Raw genomic sequence first — 22,872 nt, 5'->3', positions numbered from 1 at the left:
AAGCCTATAGTGCTGCATGGGGTTATTGTGGCCAAAGTGCTGAATCTGGCACTTGGCCTTGTTGAATCTCATCCCATTCACCTCAGCCCAGCAATCCAGCTTATCTAGATCCCTCTACAGGGCCTCTCTACCCTCAGGCAGATTGACACTACCTCCCAACTTGGTGTCATCTGCAATCTTATTGAGGGTAAGTTTATCCCACAGTTTCTAAGTTTCATAACAAGAGCACTGTGGGAGACAGTGTCAATCACCTTGCTGAAGTTGAGGTACAAAATATGATGTCATAGAAGGCTACCAGGCTGGTCAAGCATGATTTCCACTTGTTGAATCTATGTTGACTACTCTTCATAACCTTCTTCTCTGCCAATTGCTTGGAGATCACAGAATCATAGAATCATAGGGGTTGGAAGGGACCTCCAGCGATCATCGAGTCCAAACCCCCTGCCAAAGCAGGTTCCCTGGATGTTCAGGATGACATCTAAAACAAGTTGTTCCATCATTTTTCCAGAGACAAGCTGACTGGCCTGTAGTCTCCTGGATCCTCCCTCTTTTCCTATTTGAAGACCAGAGTGGCACTAGCTACTCTCCAGTCTTCAGGCTCCCATTCACCAAGATCTTTCACAGAGCATAGAGATTGGCTCAGCAGTCATCTCTGCCAGCCCCCCAGTCTATTCCATTCAGTTCCATGGATTTGTGTGCATTAATTTTGGATAGACACATTCTGACCATCTCCTCCTCAACCCTAGGGAAGCCTTCCATTATCCAGACTCTCTGTTTTCCCTTTGAATAATAAGAAAGGCTTTTTTTATAAATGTCAACAGGAAAAGGAATCATATAATCATAGAATTCTTAGAGTTATGGGATCATTAGAGGCCATGTAATCCAACTCCCCTCTCTGGTAAGGCTTTTGGTCCAATCAAATATACATACAAAGAAATTGTATGTAGGCCCATTTCTAATATAAGATAGTAATCAGTGTAATTTTTATACTGTATTTACTGTGTGACTTTGTGATATCTGCTTGTGCTTAAAATCCTATAGTCACAAAGTACAGAATTTAAAATGCTGTATGGGTAGTGCCAAGCAATGCAGAAGATTAGTTAACCTTCAGTTAAGTGTTTTACACTCCTGGCAGAGGAGTGTAAAACATTCAAGATGTTACGTATCTACAGCATCGGAATGGGCTGACTTCCCAAAGTCCTCATTACCGGAGGAATTTAAAAGACATATTGCTGTGGCACTGAGGGACATAGTCTAGTGATGGGACTTTGTAGATCAGGTTGATGGTTGGACTTGATGATCTTGAAGCCTTTTCCAATCCAGATAGTTTTTTAATTCTGATTTAGTAATCACTTTGGGACTTCCAACTCAGAATACTTTATGATTCTATAACTACTATTATAATTACTATTCATCTGCACAATTCTGTTTCCCTTGTTCAAGTGAAAGACATTTTTTATCTAAAAATTGGTTTTGTTGTCTGTCACATGAATCACAATTGTTCATATATATGCTTCTTTCCCCCTCCCCCACAGTAATCTGTACAAGAGATATGCCACAAGAATTCAGAATTAGATTTGCATCTGAATTCCTTTGAGTCCTCAAATAGTTAAGTGTCAGGCTTAATGCATTTCAAAAGCACTTCAGGATAAACTTATGTGTTTACAGGCACTGATTTTACTTGTTATACAAAGATGATGCTCCATTCCCTTGTGCCTTGCACTTAAATTTTTTTCCAAATGTACAGAGCAGTAAGGAATTGAATAGCAAACTAAAATTACCCACTTGAGACATCATTATTTGTATTGAACTCTACAACACTAGTATGGACAAAACCAATTTAAAAGATGCTGCAATGTGAGCAAGATCCATTAGGATGAAATACTGCAGAAAAACCAATACATAAATAATTATTCCATGTCACAAATATTTCTACAGATCAACTCAGTACTCTTTGCATCTAAATATCCTCAAAATTATTTTTCAAATTTGCCCAAATTAAAAGATTTTATGTCATAAAACATTTATTAAAGAACTTTCATTCTTATTTTTAAAATTATTGCAGGTGAAAATTAAAAGAAAAGGCTGAAAACAGTTTTGGAATTCTAATTTTTCTGTATTCTTATTTACTGCTTTGCTTTCCTCCACATGGAAATGTATGAGATGCCATCTATACCCAGCTCTGGTTTAAATAATGGTTTAGGAGTTTTTAGATTTAAATAATGGTTCAGAGCACAGTGGAACATTGTTTCTCATATAGTTCATATTGCCGTTCTCATATATCCTGTTAAGAATATCAACGTTAATGAAGAAAAATTAATATTGTCATTTGTCAACAGTTTACTGGTTCAGCCAAGTTCTGTGACTAGCGGGGCAGAGGGATGCTTGGATCCGCGCCTCCAGAAAAGGGAAACAGGGGATCCCAAAAATAATCAAAACCAGTGTGTCACGGAGTTAACTAGATCAATTTACGCCCGTGACAGGGGGCAGTAGGCCCCTGCCCTCCCCTCCCCACCCCACAAAACGGGAAAGAAGGGAGGAAAACAAAAACAGCGGCAACAATCTATGGAGGAAAACTTATTTTACTAACTATGATATCGGAATGCAAGATAACACAATATAATACAATCTGATTGAAATTGAGACTAATAAATCAAATAAAATAGGAGAGAGAGAGAGTTCCCGAGACCGATTCAAACCTGAGAAGCTTGGAACGGCCAGGAAAGCACCCTCCAGCACCCACTGCCAGGCAGTAAGAGACCGCCCCACCCAGAAGGGCCAGATCCCATGACTTCTGTAATGTATAGGGATAGGTGCTTGGAATTGGAGCATTAACACTTTAACTCCCAGTACACTACATGATGGAATACTGAGAACCAAAACCAAAAAAAAATAAAATAAAACCATGACACAGTGGCAATAATCTGAGAAGAAACAAACTAATTTACTAAATGTAGTATTGGAATGCAAGATAACACACTATAATACAATATAATTAGAATTGAAGCTAATAAATTAAATATAATGAGAGAGAGTATCTGAAAGCTGTGGCCTTATGCAAGTGCTGAGGTGATGCATGTGGTCGGGACAGCAGTGAGGAGAGCTGAAAAAAGAAAGGGCTGTCAGATGACCCTCCAAGGTCTTATACCTGTTCCCCTTGAGCGGAAATGATAACAACACAGCAAAGAGTCTTTTGGGGAAGACTCAGAACTGAATCTTTAGATTCAGAACTGAACACTTTAACTCCCAGTGCACTACATGATGTTATGATGTGGAATACCGACAACCAAAAATCATAAAATCATGACAGCTTAAGCAAAAAATATTTAGCTGGACAGTTCTGTAATTGTAGTCATTTGATTACAGTTTCTGGTTTTGCTACATGCAAAGATTCGGTGTGCTTCTTATTCTTCTTTGCTATAAATATTACACATAAAAATATTAAATATATTGGAAACTGTGGAAATAGAATTTGGCAACATTATTATTATTTGTTTGGCTTTAATTTTTGCCACACAAACATGTTACTCACATGGAAGCCTTCCTACAGATGGACCACGATTAGTATATAAAAAGAGAATTTGTTGTTTCTTTCATATAGAGGATTATTTTGAATATAAACAGTAGTAATTCATACTGATCATCTCTTTTCAGGGATACTTTATCCAGAAGACAATAAATAATTTGAACAAAATGGTCAAACTGCGAAGTCTTGTAGTGTGGACTTTGCAATCTATACAGGCTCCCACCTATTTTCCTCACGGGTGTATATGTTAGCCTTAACACCTACCGACAGATGTAAACAAGTAAGTGCTTGGTTTCATGACATAAACTGAAGAGACAAGCTGTCAACACTGTTTGCATATATTTTTCAGTCACTTCAATTGAAGAAACAGAGCTATGTTTTATTATGTCATATAGAATAAATGATATTTATTACCATTCACCCCAAATAAGATCTGATCTCAAATCAGCAGAGTGCAAAGCCCTTGAAAGACCCTTAAAGCATCAGAAGTGTTATGTCTATGCTATTTTAATAAATAGAGATTCATACACTTGTTCATTCCTGCTCTGAGCTTCCTGTAACGCATTTCTGGCCAACTATACACCACCGACATGTAGTTAGATTTGAGTAATATTTGCAGAAACACTATAAAGTAAATACTTATACAGGCCCTATAGTTGTTCAAACCCCTGTAACAGACACTGCAGTTTCTCTAACCCCTGCGACAGGCCCTAAGTCAGCTTGTTTACTAAGGATAGACACTCCTGCTAAAATCAGAATGAAAGAAGAGAGTGAGGTAAGGCAATCATGAGGATGAGAGAAGGGAGAGTCAAAATTTATAACCTATCTCTGCAAGATAAGTAAAAAGATTCAGACATAATCCAGGCAAGCCTATCGTCACTTAGTTTCCCTGATGGTGGGATACTGGGGTTAGTAGCCCGGACTTAATGGTATTAAAACAGGCAGCTGGGATCCAAATCAATTGGAAAAGAAACAAGAACCTTCACCTTTTGCAGGTGATTGTCTTCAGATGTGAAGGAAGCGTATTCCTTCAAGAAACATCTGGTAAGTTTTCCAGTCAAGTGGACAACTATGATGAAGGGCATCCAGTATCTGAGGGAATTAGCTCTGCATGTGATGATGTAAAATATTGACTTGGACAATGATCAGTTATCCCAAGATCCAGATGATGTTAGATGGCAGAGATTTGCATGGAGTACACCATCATTTTATCCTAGCACACTGGTAACAATGGTCTGGAATATAATGAAAACCCAATTGTGGATGAACTGTTTATTTACTTCAAAAATATGAAGAAAATCTCTCATCCTCCTTATAAGCCCAGTGCTGTGTCTCAGCACTGAAGAAACTGTTCAGGGAGTTCCAGCAATTCAAAGACAATATATCCTACTCCTCACCTGTATAGACCAGTATCTCAGCTATCAGAAGTAAGCATTCCTCTGCTTTATGTAGGGGATATAGTGAGAATGCACCAAAAAACACTCTGTGTTTTTACCTGCATGACCATGAAGTGGATGTGAAGAAATGGAGTGGAAAACCCACTTCTGCCCTATAGCCATGGGTACGTAATTTGCAAGGAAGGACAATCGAGAAAAGGAATTCGTCCAGGGAAATATCTTCTCCAGTTGGAGAATATCAATATTTTCTTACCAGTGGGCAGTCTCCAAGAGAGAGGAGAGGGTCTGATCCTATTTCTGAGCTCGATAATGAGTCTTTTGGGTTCTACTCATGAGAAGTGAGTGATGAATACAATAACAAGTACTGGAGGGGCCTTGCCTCCAGTCAGGTGAAGGAAAGAGACAATTACATTGGATTTGATGGCCAGGTACATCGCAGCCACCAGAGTATAAGGTTCTAATGGACACTGGCACAGAATGTATTCTATTGCTGTCAAGTTATAAGAGGAGCTGAACCCATATATATTTCAGTAGTGAAAAGAGGATCCCAGGATCTAACTGTGTTGGAGTCTGAAGATATCATAACTGGGAATGAGTAGCAAAAACGCCCCATTGTGATCAGCCAAGAGGCTCTCTCCATCCTTGGCATAGATTGTCTCAGAAAAGGGTACTTTAAGGGTTCAAAAGGGTATTGGCAGGCTTTTGGTATAGCTTTACTGGAGATGGAAGACTTTAAGCAGCTGTCTACCTTTCTCAGAACCTGAAAGGATCCTTTCATTGTGTAGTTGTGAAAAGAAGAACAGTAGGTACTGCTGTAATCAGTCCAGCACAAAATTCCAGAAGTGCTGTCATTTATCAATGGAGAGCAATATCATGTCAGTGCACTTCTGCTCTCATATGACTTCAAGCTGTTTTTCCATAACATTTTCATTTCCATCCCTAACTTGGTTTTCTAAAATGCTTTCAAACCATCAGTAACTATCCGCATCACATCCGCATACTTGGAATCTTCTACTATAACCTTTATCTTTAATTAACTAAAAGCCATAGAAAAGATTACTCCGAGCCACAATGAATAAAATAATCCTCTGTCATCTACCTTTGGAGAGTTAGTTTCTTTATGTATTTTATTTATTTTTTGTTTTCTTTTGTTTTCAGAGGCTTCATCTTAGTACTCATATTCCCAACTGCATGGCTAGAAGGAGTGTAAATTGAAGCCTTCCTACATTCCCTATAGATGATGGACATTACTCTCTCAGTCACCTTTCCTTTCCCTCCCATAATCACATTTCTTGATAAGGCATGTCTCCTTTATTCTCTGTCTATCATGTGCTCTTTACATCTCCCATTGCATGTTATACTCGTAAGTAATTGCATTTTTTAATCATTTATCTTTGTTATTCATTTATTTCTAATTAAAAGTACACACAAGTATAGGAAATGGATGTCAGAATTATTTTACTGCTTAGAGTGCATTCTGTGTTAGAGACAAACTTCCTGGTTCACAAAAACACATGAGTTTCATATATTTCTATTCACTGCTTAAAAAAAAAAGAATAAATAAATAAAAGTTTCTAAACCCAGCACGGGAAAGAACAAAAGAATATATATTGGAGTGATCCAAAATGCAGATATCCTAATTCTGGCAGTCTATATTTCTGAAGAATGTGATGCCTGCTAGTGCAATAGTGCAATATTATGCCTGTAAATTTATTAGGTATTAAACATAGCTAGTTAGATCTCTCATGCTTAATAAGTTTAAATTTCTTATTACTGTAAGGGCATATTTGTGTTCAGGTTTTTCTTCTTTTATTGTCACAGTTGAAGTCTGACAAGTATTAAGATACTAACGTTAAGTCTAGAAAGAAATATTATTAAAATTGATGGTATGAAACATCCTATTATTCAGTAAAGCCTGGATTAAGTTCTTTTTTGTCCATCAGATTTTTTCCCAAACTTGGAAAACTAAAAAGTAGAAAACAAATCCCTTTGCATTTTTACTTAAATAACTTGAGGATTAAGGACTTAAACTCTAATTCTTTTGAAGTCACAACAAAATCCTTCAGAGATAACACTTGACAAAAGATCCTTGAATTAGTTTTATTAATTATAAGCATATTACACAAGGTATCTATTAAGTTATATCAGTAAGATTCGAATTATGACTATTAAAAAATAAGGAGCTCAATTTTAATCTTGTTTTCTTTTATAATTATAATAATTATTTTCTAGATTAAACGAGTAAAATTCTTTGAGTCTATACTGACCCCCCCCCCCAAAAAAAAAATTCTGGAAGGCTAATTTAACCAATTTTATTCCACAAGAGTAGACTACTTTCTTTCAAAGATTTTTTTTTTTTTAATTCATGTAATTCATATTTCTACATCTCATTTCTACTGCTATAAACTTTTATCCGAGTTCTAAAGAGCGTCACATCTCATGCTGTTACATCTTCAGTACTTGTAGAGGGTTTTTTATTAGTACTAACACCTCAAATTCTTGGTGTTATTTTAGTTGCTTGTCTCAGATTTTGAAGACAGAAGTTTATTTTTCTTTTATTGTCTCATGAAAAGCTAAGATCTCTTGTGAATAAAACATGACTTTTTTCAATGTTGCCTCTGTCTTTTGTATTTACAGGTGAGATCCTTCTAAGCACCTTGCTCAATAAGTCAAGCGCAAACTATTTTTGCATGTTGCAACTAGAGCTTTTTTTCATTATTCATTTTAAAGTACAGCAACATAATGTACAATTTGTAGTCAAAAATAAAATATATGAAGCTTTGAGCAGATGAGTAAAAATGATAATTAAAAAGCAGTGAAAACAACAAAAAGAACATCAACAACAACAAACAAAAAAACAGTAATACAAAAAGCGAACAAAAAAAAACACACTGTATTTCATCAAATAAAAATAAATCATATCAGGAAGTAAACTACAGAATTGTATAATTATAATGTATGATTACATGTTCTCCCTTGCTAGCAGGGTGAGCAAGATGATTGTTCCCTTCTACTCTGTCCTTGTGAGGTCCCATCTGGTGTACTGTGTGTAGATCTGAGGCTTCTAGTACAAGAAAGATGTAGAGCTCTTGGACTGAGTCCACAGGAGGGTCATGAAGATGATCAGAGGGATGGACCACCTCTGTTGCAAGGGAAGGTTGAGGGAACAGGGCTTTGGACAAAGCCTGGAAAAGAGGTTGCTCTAGAGAGACTTCCATGTGGTATTCCAGGACTTTAAAGTCACTTATAAACAGAAGGAAGACCAACCTTTTACAAAGTCTAATAGTAATAGGACAAAAGAGAATGTCTTTAAACTAAAAAAAGGAAGATTTAGAGTACAAATTAGGGAGAAATTCTTCAAAGAGTGATGAGGCACTGGAACAAGCTGCCCAGAGAATTTGTGGTTACCACATCCTTGAAGGTGTTCAAGGCCAGGATAGATAAGGTCCTAGGGCAGCCTGGCCTAGTGGTTGGCACCACATCCACAGCAGGGGAGTCTGAAGGAGATGATCTTGAACATCCTTTCCAATCCAGAACATTCTACTAATTTACAAAGTGATTATGCAATAATCTCTATTTATGAGTAATCAGAATTAAGTTATCACAGTCTCTTTATATCATAAAATACTTATATTGTACTTAAATTGTTGCCTATCTGTTTTTATATTTTTATTCGTCCAGAAATGAAATAGCTGTGTTTTCAACATTGAAAGATCCCAATTTCTAATTCAAGACGTTCACATGGTAAAAGTAGTGCAAAATGCATGTCTGTTTGTTTTCCTTCATAAGCTAGAAAAGCAGAAGCCTACTTCATTTTGGCTAGTGGTCCATATGGATAGCTGAAATTATCATGTAATCAACACAGTTCAGAATACTAAAGCAATACACTGCAGGACAAAGTTTTTGTTTCTGTGATTTTCCTTTTTATTTTTTTGTGGATACCAAATACTTTCTATGTTAGATTAGGAATATTTTTCATCCCAAATTAATATTATTTTGCTGCCTTCAAACCAGTAGAGAAAATAATAGATAACAATTATTCCTTTAGTTTCTGTAAGAGTCTGTTTAGGCATCTTAAATAGTCTATTACCGACTATTTAGATGTAGATACATGGCTATAGATTAAAAATGGTCAGCTGAAAGTTTGGTGTGGCAACTCACGTGGCATGTCCTCCTAGAAATGTGGCAGTTCAAGTTCCTGGCTGCAGCAAGCACCTGCCAATGAAGGGCAGCAGAGATTTCACTTGTGTGAGGTGTGAACAGGTGGATGATCTGCTCAGTATGGTGGGGAAGCTCAAGGAGGAGGCAGAGAGATTAAAGAGTATCATAGTGTGCGAGCAGGAGATAGATTTGTAGAGTAACTCTCTGTTGAACTTGGAAGAAAGACACTAAGGTAATACCTGCCAAATGATGATGGGCCCCCTCCCTTCCATCATTAAACAGAAGGAGACAATTTGAAGAAAGGAGGAGTGGAAACAGGTCCCAGCTTGGTGTTACAGGCAACCCCCATCTTGACCTACCTCTGTTCCCCAGGTGCCCCTATGTAATATGTTTGAGGCTCTGGAACTTGAGGGAGAGGTAAGTGAGGATGTGATGGGTCGTCCACCCTTGAAATTGTTTAGAGTGAGGCAGTTGGCTCCACTCCTCAAGGCTGCTTCCACCAAGGAGGCTAGAAGGGTGATTGTTATATTCCCTTCTGAGAGGAATGGAGGTCCCTGTATGTTGACCTAGCCCTATCATCAGGGAAGTATGCCGCCTCCCTGGGGCCCAGGTAAGGGGTATTTCTATGAAACTTCCCAGTCTGACTCATCCCTCTGATTATTATCCTTTATGGATAGTTTAGGCCAGAAGCAATGAAGTTGCTGAGAGAAGCTGAAGATTATCAAAAAGGACTTCAGGGGCTGAGGCAGTTTGTGGATGGAGTGGGGATACAGATTATGTTTTCCTCTATCCCTTTAGTGGCAGGGAAGGTTACTAAAAGGAGCAGGAAAACCCATTTCATAAATATATGGCTGAAAAACTGGTGCAAATGCAAGATTTTTTTCTTTTTTTTCTTCTTCTTTTTTTTTTTTTGGTGTGTGTGTGTGTGTTTGTAATTGTGGTTTTTTTGTTTTTTTTTTTTTTTTTTTACTGTGGAGCAGTTTACTCAGTACTCAGCCTGATGGCTGTGGGTTGATCTCACCTGACTCAAAGAAGGAAATGGTTTCTAGCTCAGGAGCCTCGGGAGCTGGCAGGGCTCATTTAGAGGGTTTTAAACTACACATAAAGGGGGAAGGGGCCCCTAAAGATGAGCCTAGAAGAAGCCATTGTGTGCCGGGCAAACTATGTCTTAATTGCCATTACAGAAACATGGTGGGATTGTTCCCATAGTGAAGTGCTGCAATGGATGGCTATAAGCTCATAAGAAGGGATAGGCAAGGAAGGAAGGGAGATGACATGACTCTAACATAGAGACTGCTTTGACGTTGTTGAGCTTGGGGCTGGGAATGATAAGATTAAATATCTATGAGTAAGGATCAGGAAGAGGACCAACAAGAAGGACATCCTGGTTAGAATCTGTTATAGACAGCCTAAACAGGAAGAAGAGATAGATGAAGTGTTCTATGAACAGCTGTCAGAAGTCGAGTGATTGCCAGCCCTTGTTCTCATGACTTCAACTTCCCTGATATACGTAGGGAATACAACACAGCGCAGAAGAAACAGTGTAGGAGGATTCTAGAGTGTATGGAAGATAACTTTCTGATGCAGTTGTTAAGAGAGCTTACCAGGGAATGCCCCACTTGACCTGCTGTTCACAAACAGAGAAGGACTGGTGGGAGCTGTGATGACTGGGAGCTGTCTTGGACAGAGCAACCTTGAAATGATAAAGTTCTCAATTCTTGGTGATGTCAGGATGGGGGACAGCAAAACTACTACCTTGGATTTCTGGAGGGCGGACTTTGGACTATTCAGGATACTGATAAGAGGAATCCCTTGAGGTTCAGTCCTGAAGCATAAAGGGGTCCAGGACTGCTGGTCTCTTCCAGGAAGGAAGTCTTAAAGGTGCAAGAGTAGGCTACCCTCTGTGCCACAAGATAAGCGAAGAAGATTGGCATGGATGAACAGGAAGCTTTTCTTGAGGCTCTGGGAAAAAAAAGAGAATCTACCTCCTGCGGAAGAAGGGAGGGATAACTTGAGAGGAGTACAAAGAATTTGTTAGGATATACATGTAGAAAATTAGAAAGGCAAAAGCCCAGCTTGAACCTAACTTGGCTGTTGGGGTAAAAGAGAACAAAAAAACTTTTTTACAAAAATGTTAGCAGTAAGAGGAGAGCTAAGGACTATCTCCATCCTTTACTGGAGGCACTGTTGCGGAGAACACTATCACAGAGGATAAGGAAAAAGATGAGGTTCTCAATGCCTTCTTCACATCTGTCTTTAAAAGTCACACCAGTTACCCTCAGGGATTCCCCTGACCTTGTCTTGGATGGGAAGCAGAATAAACCTCCCATGATTCCGGTGAAAATAGTTAGAGACCTTGTATTGCTATAATAGGATGGAAATTACCATGATAATAGCGGCATAGTGGCAAAGTCCTTGGCTACTGCAAATGAGAACGAGCCCAAATGCAGCAGCTGCAGAAATGAAGGAAAGGAGCTGCTTACTTTTGGAAGGCATCAGGTAGGAAGGATCTCCAACACAGTATGCCTTTGCCTCCACTGCCAACACTTGAATTAGGTCTGGGAAGCCAGCATCCACCCCTTCCAGTCACTCAAATGCACTGTATGCACTTGAGCTCTCCTGGGTTGGCCCTACTTTCCCACCAAGTGCTCAATCATTGCTTCAGGCCATGACTTAGAATTTCGGCTACACACCTGCTAGTCCACCTGGACAGCCATGAGTTCATGGGGTAGGACGGGATCCACCTGTGAGTTCTGAGGGAGCTGGCAGAGTTGATAGCCAAGCTGCTTTCCATCATCTACCAGCATTCCTGGTCAACCAGAGAGGTCCAGGAGATTGGAGGCTTGCCAGTGTGACTCCCATCTACAAGGATCATGAAGAGAATTCAGGGAACTACAGGTCTGTCAGCCTGACCTCAGTACTAGGGGAGGTTATGGAGCAGATCACCTTGAGGGAGTTCACATGGCATGAGTTGGACAACCAGGGGCTCAGACCTAGCCAGCACGGGTTCATGAAAGGCATATCCTGCCTGAGCATCCTTATCTTCTTCTTCGATTGAGTGATCCTCCGGTTGGATGATGGGAAGGCTTTTGATGTAGTCTACATAGATTTCAGCAAAGGCTTCAACACTGTCTCCAGCAGCATTCTCCTGAAGAAGCTAGTAGCCCATGGTTTGGACCAATACACTCTCTGTTTGGTAAAGAACTGGCTGAATGGCTAGGCCCAGAAAATGGTAGTGAATGGAGTTAAATTCAGCTGGCAACTTCTCATGAGTGGTTTTCCCCATGGGTCTGTACTGGGGCCTATCCTGTTCAATATCTTCACTGATGACCTGGATGAGGGCACTGAGTGTACCTTTAGAAAGTTTGCAGATGACACCAACCTGGCCACAGGTTTTGATCTGCCTGGAGGTAGGAAGGCCCTACAGATTGATCTGGGTAGGTTGGATAGCTGGGCTAAGGCCAACAGGATGAAATTCAACACGATGAAGTGCCGCATCCTGCACTTTGGCCACAACAATCCCTGGCAGTACTTCAGGCTTGGGAGAGAGTATGTGGAAGAATATGTAGAGGAAACAGACCTGGGGGTATTGGTCAACACTTGGCTGAATGTAAGCAAGCAGTGTGCTGAAGTGGCCAAGAAGGCCAGTGTCATCCTGTCCTGTATCAGAAATAGTGTTGCCAGCAGGAGCAGGGAAGTGATAATCCCTTTGTACTGAGCCCTGGTGATGCTGCACCTCAAGTACTGTGTTCAGTTTTGGGTACGTCACTACAAGAAAGACACTGAGGCCCTGGAGCATGTTCAGAGAACGGCAATGAAGCTGGTGAGCAGTCTGGAGCACAGCCCTTATGAGGAGCAACTGAGGGAGTTGAGATTGTTCAGTCTGGAGAAGAGAAAGTTTAGGGGTGATTTTATTGCTCTCTACAACTACCTGAAGGGAGGTTGTGGTGAGGTGGGGGTCAGCCTCTTCTCTCATGTAACCAGCAGTAGGACTAGAGGGAATAACCACAAGTTCTGCCAAGAGACATTCAGGTTGGACATTAGGAAATAGTTTTTATTCGAGAGAGTTGTCAGACACTGGAACGGGCTGCCCATGGAGGTGTCTGTGGAGGTGCTCAAGAAATATTTAGATGTTATACTGAGGGAGATGGTTTAGTGGGAAATATTGGTGATAGGTAGATGGTTGGATTGGATGATCTCAGAAGTTTTTTCAACCTTGGTGATTCTATGATTCTATGATTAGCTGAGTGAGGAAAAGTTAAAGAACATCATCTCAGGGGATTACCCTGTTCTTATGATCTCAGTGCAGCTAAAATGTATTCTGACATTTCATGATAAATGAAACTCTTTTTTTTCACTCTTAATGTTATGAGAGAAAAGTTTACACCTTGTATTTAATTTTCCCTAGTCACCCATGTCTACTTCTGCATTTAGACTTAGTAAGTATTTGCTGAACATTTCTGCTGTAACAATACAGAATGAAGGCTGTTCCAAAAGTAATTCCTCCTACATCACTTTAGAGGTAAATGGCGGTAGAGACTGAATCTTCTTGCCTATATTCCTTTCAATTTTGTTTCAATGTGGCACCTAAAGCAGAAAGGGTAACTACGATAAAATGTCGTATGACATAGAAGAGTGTATGAAGCATAGATGTGTCACTGAATTAATCGATGAGGAAAAATTTGCACACACTGACATTCATCAGTTCTTGTTGAATGTTCCTGGAGATCAAATAGTGAATGTTTAGAACACTGAGGTAGTGGGTGATACATTTCAGCACTTGTGATGGATATGAAGGACAAGCCACATTTCAAACTGTCATGCATGGCTGTCGTACCACGAAATGAAGAATGTCTTGATTAGCTCATCCATGCAAACCAGTGGATTATGACCAGGGAACTGTGTCTGAAGCTGAATATTGACTTCTGTGCAGTAAAAATGATGGTGATAATTTTGGAATGTCATGAGTTTGCACCAGATGGGCCCTACAAATTCTCACATAGAAACAAAAAGAACACCATAGGTACATTTTTCCAGAACTATTGAAAAAATATGAGGCTGATGGTGACAGTTTTCTGGATCAGATGGGACATGGTGTTACCACTATGAGCTGAAGTCAAAACAGCGGTCAGTGGAGTGGCAACATATTTAATTCCCTTTGAAGGGAAAGTTCAAGATTCAACCCTCAGAGGGTAATGTGATGGACACAGTCTTATATAATTGGAAAGGATCCTTCTGGTTTTCCTGAAACTCAGAAATCTTTATCTGACCTCTGAATTGAGGTACTTAATAAATAGAAGATTCAAATTTCCAGAATCAGGGCAGAGAAGATGACATCCTTTTTTCTTGCAAAGAGATAATGCCAGGCCTCATATCATAGGGTATACTATACATAGACCATGGAGTATGCTGTCGATCTTAACTGAACTGTCCTACCACACCCACATATAGTTCAGATTTGGCACTTTCTGAATTCCATCTGCTCAGGCTGATGAAAGATGGCAACATCTTTCTAGTGACTATGCCATCATAGCAGCTGTGAAAGAGTGGGTCACCCTCAGTTGGTTCAGATTTTCTTGAGTGCAGCATGCGCTTGTTCATTGCTGGTGAAAATGTATAGCTGATGGTGGTGACCAAGTTGAAAAAGAGTGTTTTGTAGCTGAGAACACCTTTGTCAAATAGTGTTGTTCTGTGTTTTGTATCTGTTGCATTTTCCATAGAAATAAATTGGAAGTATTACTTTCAAAGGAGCCTACATTATATAACATTGTGAATCCATAATCATGAGTTACAGAAGAATTCATACACAGGTATTTCTCTAAACTTAAGGGCAGTGAATCTTCATGTATGAAAAGTCAGAACACTAAATTTAACAGGAGCCCTTTCTTATTGTATTTGACCCTCCGTTCATAAAAGCTAAACAGCATTTGCTCTACCATTTCTTCATTGCATAGTAAATGAGGTTTATTTCCTTTCTTACTGTGCATCTAATTTTCTTTTAGAGAAAAATGTAAAATTGTATGCAAAGGAAAGTTAAGACTTTTTTTGTACTGTATTACTTTGAGCAATCAGGATTCTTACATACTGTTGTGACATTTTGGTAGAAATAATTCTATTGCGCTACAGCCATTTCATCCCTTTGTTACCTGAATTGTATTCATTTTTTATTTCTTTCTTGTAGCCTCTGTGCAATGCTCTATGCTATTGAATTATAATAATGAAGCTGAACCCTACCTAAATTTCATACTGTGAGAAGAACAATAAAAACGTACAAAATACAAAATACAGAATATTAATCAGTCCTAACATTTTTAATGCTTTTGATAATAAAATATATAAGAAAGGTGAGTAAAATTATTGAAAGAAATAGTTTATTTTATTTAAAGCATTTCATAACATTATAAATGTATACATGTTATATCTTAATATATAAGCATTAAAGACCATATGCTTAATATATAAGCATTAAAACCAAGCAATCAAGCGAACAAAAATCACAAATAAACAGATTAATTGTTTCAAATAGATTTCTAAAGGAAAGGAAAAAAAAAAAGAAAATAAATTTCATATTATTTTGAACACTTATTTGGTTGTCACCTTCAGAAATCATCACAGTTCACATTAAAATAGCAAAATTCAATACAAATAGCAAATAGAATTTGGTCCCATTCTTTAAAAGTATACTTATTTCAGATAAAGAATTAGATAATTGTTGAAAGTCTTCAAAGATAAAGACTGTTTGGAGTGCCAGTGATGTTATCATGAAACTCAGTCACCTTTTCACTTCCTAAGGAGTATGTTTGCGGTTTATATGCATAGGTATAAATAAATAAAGCATAATTGTTTTGTAACATGTGGTCATTACCTTTTGGAAATTAGGGAAGAAGAGATTTTATGCAAATTATTTAACGGAAGATAAACAAATCTCAGTAATGTACCCAGCTGTATTAATACAAGGGCTCCCTCCGATGGTGGCAAGCTATTTCAGGGAAAATTTACTGTTACAAAAGGATCAATGAAACATAGTTGTTAAAAGAATAGAAAAATGTGGGTATTTCTGTTTGTCTTGTATTAAAACGATTGAAATGAAAATACTAGTCCCTACACCATGAAATCTAAACAGTGAAGAATTTTTTATTTCAGATCTGCCAAGCATGTACAGTAAGGACAGCAGGAGAAAAAAACAAGAACAACAAAAAGATTTCACTGAACATAATGAATACTCTGAGATCTTTGCTGGATAGCAGTAGCCAATCAAGAGCTTTATTATTCATATCATACATAGATACTCTTGTCAAATATTCCATAATATATTCAACAATTAATAAAAAAAGATCATTGGCTTTATATATGTGTATGTATATATATATTTATATATTTATATATTTATATATTTATATATTTATATGTTTATATGTTTATATGTTTATATATATAAATTAATGTACGTACATATATATATAAATCTCCCTTTTATATATCAGTGTTAAAGCCAACTATTTAAAAGTTTGTTTCTGGGGAAAAAAAAAAATCTGGAAGAATTTATCTTTCGTAAATGCTTTGTGTGTCCACAAAGTATCAGCTGTAATCTTTGATAAATAACCCACTAAGTGTAGCCTCATTCCTTCTTAATCTTATCTTTCTAGGGCTGTCCTTCTGTGTAAACATATCCTGATACTTACATACAAACAGGGAAAGGAAAAAAAAATAACAATGAACAGAAATAGACATGACATAATAACCCAATGATTAAAACATACCCTTGTTGTGAAAAAAATACCAAAAAGAGATGGACTAAAAGAGATTTAGTAGAGATATAGCTTACACTGATGTCCTGCTTCTGATGTGACACTGACGTAAACTGAAATAACACGGAGAACATTTAATGAATGCTCATCAGATATGGTCTCTAAACCCCTGTGATTCACAGTTTAATACTTCCTGGGAAGAGAAATCACAAGTGAATAACTACACATTTAAAAATAAAAATAAAAATTGAAATATATTTAAAAAAAGAAAAAAAAAGAAAAAGAAAAAAAAGAAAAAGAAAGAAAAAGAAAAAAAAAAAAAAGAGAGAGATAGAGGAAGAAAGCCATAATTTAAGTTTAGTTTGGAAGGGAATTCTGGAGTTGCAACACTCCTGCTCAAGCAGGACCACTTAGTCCCAGAAGCCCAGAGGAACACATGCCCAGATGCATTTGAATATCTCCAGAGAGGGAGGATCCACATTCTCTCTGGGCAACCTGTGTCAATAATCAATCTTATGCAAAGAAGGGTTTCCTGATATTCAGAGGGAACCATCCTGGGTTTGAATTTGTGACCCTGCCACTTCTTCCGAGTTTGTATGCAAATGAGTCTGTTGCAGACTCATTCTCCTTTAAAGAAATTACTTCCCAAATTTCACTTTTCACTTATACTTAAGCATGTAGTATTTATTCTAGGAAAAGTCACAGAGACAGAAATCTTTCTGTTTAAATAGAGAACTGCTTAGAGAAAACTGCAGTGATTTGAGTCTAGGAGGAGGAAGTTTTTTATATAAGAATTCAACCTGACTTTTGTCTGAGTGCTGTCATGCTTTCTTCAGATTTTCCTGAGTGTTAATGATACTGACAAGTTTTGGGTTTTTTTTTTCCCCAATGTTTTGACATTTATATAAATGTCTTTCTTAAGTAGGATTTTGGCTGGTTAATTTATTTATTTATTTATTCTGTTAATTACAATGTATGTGCAAATATTTCTTTAGAAGATTATGTGTTTTGTTGGTTAATATTTTCAGTGAAGTATAATATTACTACTTACAAATGTGTAAAGAGGATGCTGGAAAATAAATGTCAGTAATAATAATGTATAAACACACACATATGCTTATATTCCTGCCTACGTCACTATGAAAATAACACCTCCTACTTATTTCCAAAGCACTTCAGTAGATACAAAGACAGTGAAGCAGTTCCATTTGATAGAGCAATTTCTCAGCTACAAAAAACTATTTTTCAAATAATTTCTACCATCAGTTGATCAACACTGATGAGCTAGTTGAGATGCTCTTCATTTCATAATGTTACAGCTGTGCATGATTTCTCGCTCCAATTTATTGGAGGGAGAGGAGGTTCTTTGATATTGTGTACCCGACAAGAGATTAAGAAACAATGGTTCAAATGTTGGTCAAAATGGTTTATTACAAATCTTAATCAGAGAGATGGGAAAGAGAGGCTAGCATCTATGTGGCTGACCAGAACACCTTGTTGTACTGCTATCACCACTGTGAAATGTACCACCTACTGCCTCACTGTGCTGATATTGACTGTTGGGTCTCCATAAATATTTAGCAAGTGTCAGTGAATGTCAATGGGTGCCATTTTTTTCTGCATGGAGGAATTCAATGACACACCTTTGCTTCATATGCACTTCCATGTCAGCCATCATTTTGATTGACTCTGCTATCATTTACCGCAGGCAACAAAATGTAATGCAATATTGGCAGGAAGGTTCAACCTCTACTGCCATATCATCAGCATGCTGTTCATGGATCAACAAAATAAAATAGGAGGCATGACTTTCAGAGAAGCCCTCATGTATATGTGATTGTGTATATACAAATATATATGTTTGTGTTCGTGTGTGTACAAAAGAAGTGATGCACAAAGCAATTGCTTACTACCCACCTCCTGATGTCCAGCCGGTCCCCAGTCACAGGCTGCTCTTCCAGCAAACTCCCCTTAGTTTTGTGGGTTTTTTTCGTGCTATGTCATATGCTGAAATTATGAAGTATGAATATTTGGCTCTGTGCAGCAAAACTCAAAAACTAAAACATCAGTGTGTTATCAACATATCAACATATAGTTCAAATAGTTTAGAGACAAGACTTGCTACAGTATTTTACAGCCACTAGCAGTATTTTACAGCCAACAGAGCTATGACTCTTCATAAATCATTAATTATGGTCTGAAGAATCTTTGATCATTTTATGGGATTACAGAATCATAGAATGGCTTGAACTGGAAGGGACATGAAGGATCACCTAGTTCCAATTCCCCTTCTTGGGTGAAATTGCTAGACACCATATCCTTGAAAACCTCCAGTGATTGGGCATCCACAGCTTCCCTGGACAATCTGTTCCAGTGCCTTTCTACGCTCATAATAAAGAATTTACTTCCAATATAATTCTATTTTCAAAGTTTAAATCCCATTATCTTTAGTCTTATCACTACATTCCCTAACATGCTCCCTCTCCAGCTTTCTTATATGTCCCCTTTAATTACTGGAGGAACCTACTATGCTCTTCAGGCTGAAAACATTTAATTCTTTCAGCCTGTCTTCATAAGAGAAGTGTTCCCATCCTCTGATCATCAGAAATTATCAGTAACCTACTGGCATTTCTCTTCCCTTCCTGACTCTTTCTGCCCAGAGAAGTTGTAGATGCTCCATCCTCGGAGGTGTTAAAGACTAGGTTGAATGGGGCTCTGGACAAACTGATCTAATGGTTGGTTTCCTGGTCTGTGGCAGGGAGATTGGAATTATGTACTCTTTATGGTCCTTTGCAACCTAAACCATTCAATGGTTTCTTTGATATTATAAAAGTATTGATTTATAAATTATCTGCTTTTAATTTTTTAAGGAGTAGTTTTAATTACTTCTAGACTATTATTGAAGCAAAACCGTGTTTTTTAAACACATGAAACACAAGTGTACAGTACAGTAAAAATCAGTTGAAGTGCATTTTGTTTTCAAAACTTCTGTAATTTTCATGAAGTGGCTGACTTTTGAAAATGATTTTGAAAAAAATTGAAATCTAAATCAGGCACTTCATTTGCTCAGAATATTTGAGTTTGCCAGGCCTTCATTCTGGTTCAGACTACAGATTAACAGGCAGTTACACTGGCAGTTACATTTATTACAGACTACAAATAGTGATTTAAAGGTTTAAGAAGCCTGAATGGGATTCACCCTTTAAGCAGTAGGCCTTCTCTGATGTTTGTTATAGAGTGTTTCTTGCTTTGCTCACCATGATAGCAAAATGATAGACTGTGAAGCTGTCATGTAAATATTGTAGTGAATAACTCATTGCTTCTTACTAGCTTCATAGTTTAGCTGTAATGAGACTGTACACTAGCTATTTTTTTCCTCTTTTTTTTTTCTGTTGAATGCTTAGAGATAAAAATTTGTAAGAATTTTAGAAGTACAAAAAAGATAGATTCACATAAGGGAGTACATAATGAATGAAATGAAGCAGAGTTCCATTACAGAAAACTGCATAAAAAGTGAACATGGACCTTTCGGTTTCTATACACTTCTGCAGTCACAAATTCTGTTGCCAGTTTCTCTAGGGACAATATTGTACATACACATTGAAGCATGTGGTCATTTTTATTCCTGTTTATCAAAAAATTCAGATAGCTTTTTCTGTTTATCAGACACTTTAAGCCCACAAATTTTAATACAAATCCTTTCTGCTTATCATATAACAAATAGGCAGTGAGAAAATCAAGCAAACAAACAAACAAACAAACAAAACAAAATCAACACAGCCCTTGACCTCCAAAAACAAAAACCTACTACAAAAAATAAACACAAACCAACAACAAGCAAACTACCAAACCAACTCAACAATATAAACACTACCAACAAAAAAGCAGCCTGAATGTAACCAGCAAAACCAAATATATTACATATTCTTCAAGATATTACTAAAGTTCATGATGACAATTCCTTATATTTTTATATTCTTATCTTTCCTAAATATTTATTTACTTTACTTTGTATAACAAAGGTAAAATCAATCTTATCTGTTAAATACAGCCAAAATATTTTCTACAGTAAGGCTTTTTGTTCTCTGCCTTTGGGAAAACTTTGAATTATAAATTGGAGTACTAAATTAAAATCTTTTAACAGTCCTTTTGCTTCATTACATGGAAACCAATGTCTAAGCCAGTCTTTGCACATCACAGCCTGCAATTATAAGCAGAACATCTCAGATTCAGCAAACTCCATCTTTTAGATTTTAATGAAATTGTGATGACCTTTAGGTAAGAGCAAATCATAGAGTTGCTCTATTATGCCAGGGCTTTCTATGCAATTTGGAAAGGAATATTTCTTTTGGGAAATGGTATTTCATTTTCATAAAGTTTAGAATTTTTATGGATCTTAATGGATGTAATATCAGTACTAAATAGACAGCTGATCAGGAGAAGGAATCAGATTTTATTCCTGTGGAATTCATTGAACATTTTATTCCTGTGCAGTTCAGTAATTCTAGTTTTGTATTCAATATGAATTCAAATAACTTGATTTTTCATTTTCTTCTAGGCCATTTCTGGAAACACAAATGCAGACAGTGTTGTATATTATAAGCTTCAGCATTCCATTAATGCAAGATTTCTCCGCTTTGTGCCTTTGGACTGGAATCCCAGTGGTAGAATTGGTATGCGCATTGAAGTGTACGGATGCACATACAGTAAGCATTTTGCCAAATCAGCTAAATTAAACAATTTTTCATTGTGGTCTTTTACTATCTGAATTACAGTTAAAAGTAGATTTCTAAGCTTAGTTTTAATATTGAATATGATTTTTTTCTTTTTTTTCTGCATTCTCTTACAGCATATTTTCCACCTTCTCCCTTGTTGGAATTAATGGCATAGACATTACTTACTAAATAATTTGCTACAAACTCTTTATATGATATTTTTAAAAACTGTATCTTGTTATGATATGCTTTCTCCCTGAAAGAAAGAATGTGGAAAATAGTTAGATTTGAATGTATATAACCTTGATCCTGATAGAATAGGAAAGAAGGATATATACTAAGAAGTATAGCATATTTTTAATATATTTCAAATATGCTATTTGTTTAAGTGGTACATTTAGCATAGCTTTTATTTCACTAAAAATATTAGTAACTAGTTATTAGCATTGGAGAAGTAAAGGTATGGCTGTTACAGTTACACTGATTTGCTGGACAGTATAACTTTCCCTACTGTCTACCCACTATATTTCTTCATTCCTGGACTTTCAGAAAGAACTTATCAAGATGTTTGTTAAACATTTCAGTTTTAAACAGTCTTTTTAACTGACTATTTTATTCTTTGTTTTCAATTTCAACTTCTACATTTAAGTCATTCTCTTCTTGGTTAGTCTACTCTGCATATTCTCCATGTAATTCTCTTTTACATCTGATCATTAGTATGCAATCTATCACTTTCAATTTAATATCAGAAAAACATCTTTCTAATGCAGCTTTGTAAAATGACTAAAGAGATATGATCAAAGTATATTGAAAGTCTCAAACAGCAGGAGATTAGGTCATTTCAGAAATTAGATGAGTAGGCTCACTACAGAGCAGAGGGCTTATGCCTGGAGAAGGGTAGAGAAATTTACCTAACTTCTCAGTGATGTCTTTCTGGAGTTTGGAAATATTACTTATTCTTAGGACAATCCAATAATCCTGTTTTAGCTGAGAAATTCTGCCAAGATTCAAATTGCCCTCCACAATTTTGTGTGCCAAGACTACTAAAATGAGACTGAATAGGTGACTGGAATCTTTCATTTCGAGCTGAAAACTCATCTAAGACCCTTTACCTCTTCTCTGATATGACTGATTTTTTTCTGTCATTGCACTTTGCTAATGTACAATCAGCTTCATTTATTCCTAGACCTTACCTTAAGTATTTAGAGACATTTATGTCCATACCAAAACTCTTGCTCACAAAATATTCCCAACCTGAAACTCACACTTTTCCACCTTCCTGGAATCAAGATTTTCATAGTACTTTCCACTCCTATCGTTTTCTC

At 37.1% G+C, this 22,872-nt stretch overlaps 1 protein-coding gene and 1 pseudogene across 2 annotated transcripts in view; one reads left to right on the top strand and one right to left on the bottom strand.

Annotated features, from left to right (window-relative positions):
• LOC146542229 (uncharacterized) overlaps nucleotides 1–22,872 on the bottom strand; it is a 417,733-nt pseudogene that overhangs the window by 194,568 nt on the left and 200,293 nt on the right.
• LOC104915132 (contactin-associated protein-like 4) overlaps nucleotides 1–22,872 on the top strand; it is a 212,022-nt gene that overhangs the window by 102,825 nt on the left and 86,325 nt on the right. For both annotated transcript variants that reach the window (XR_014880595.1, XM_085213872.1), the window contains exon 4: nucleotides 21,391–21,538. Coding sequence is in view for 1 of the 2 variants with exons in the window: in XM_085213872.1 (XP_085069998.1) it covers nucleotides 21,391–21,538 (148 nt within the window). In the remaining variant the exon portion in view is untranslated. The remainder of the gene's footprint in view (nucleotides 1–21,390; nucleotides 21,539–22,872) is intronic.

The sequence above is a fragment of the Meleagris gallopavo genome, chromosome Z (assembly GCF_905368555.1).
Source record: "Meleagris gallopavo chromosome Z, MGAL_WU_HG_1.1, whole genome shotgun sequence".
In the NCBI taxonomy this organism is placed as follows: domain Eukaryota; kingdom Metazoa; phylum Chordata; class Aves; order Galliformes; family Phasianidae; genus Meleagris; species Meleagris gallopavo.
Note: the sequence above shows the minus strand (reverse complement) of the source record. Positions and strands in the feature narration are given on the sequence as shown.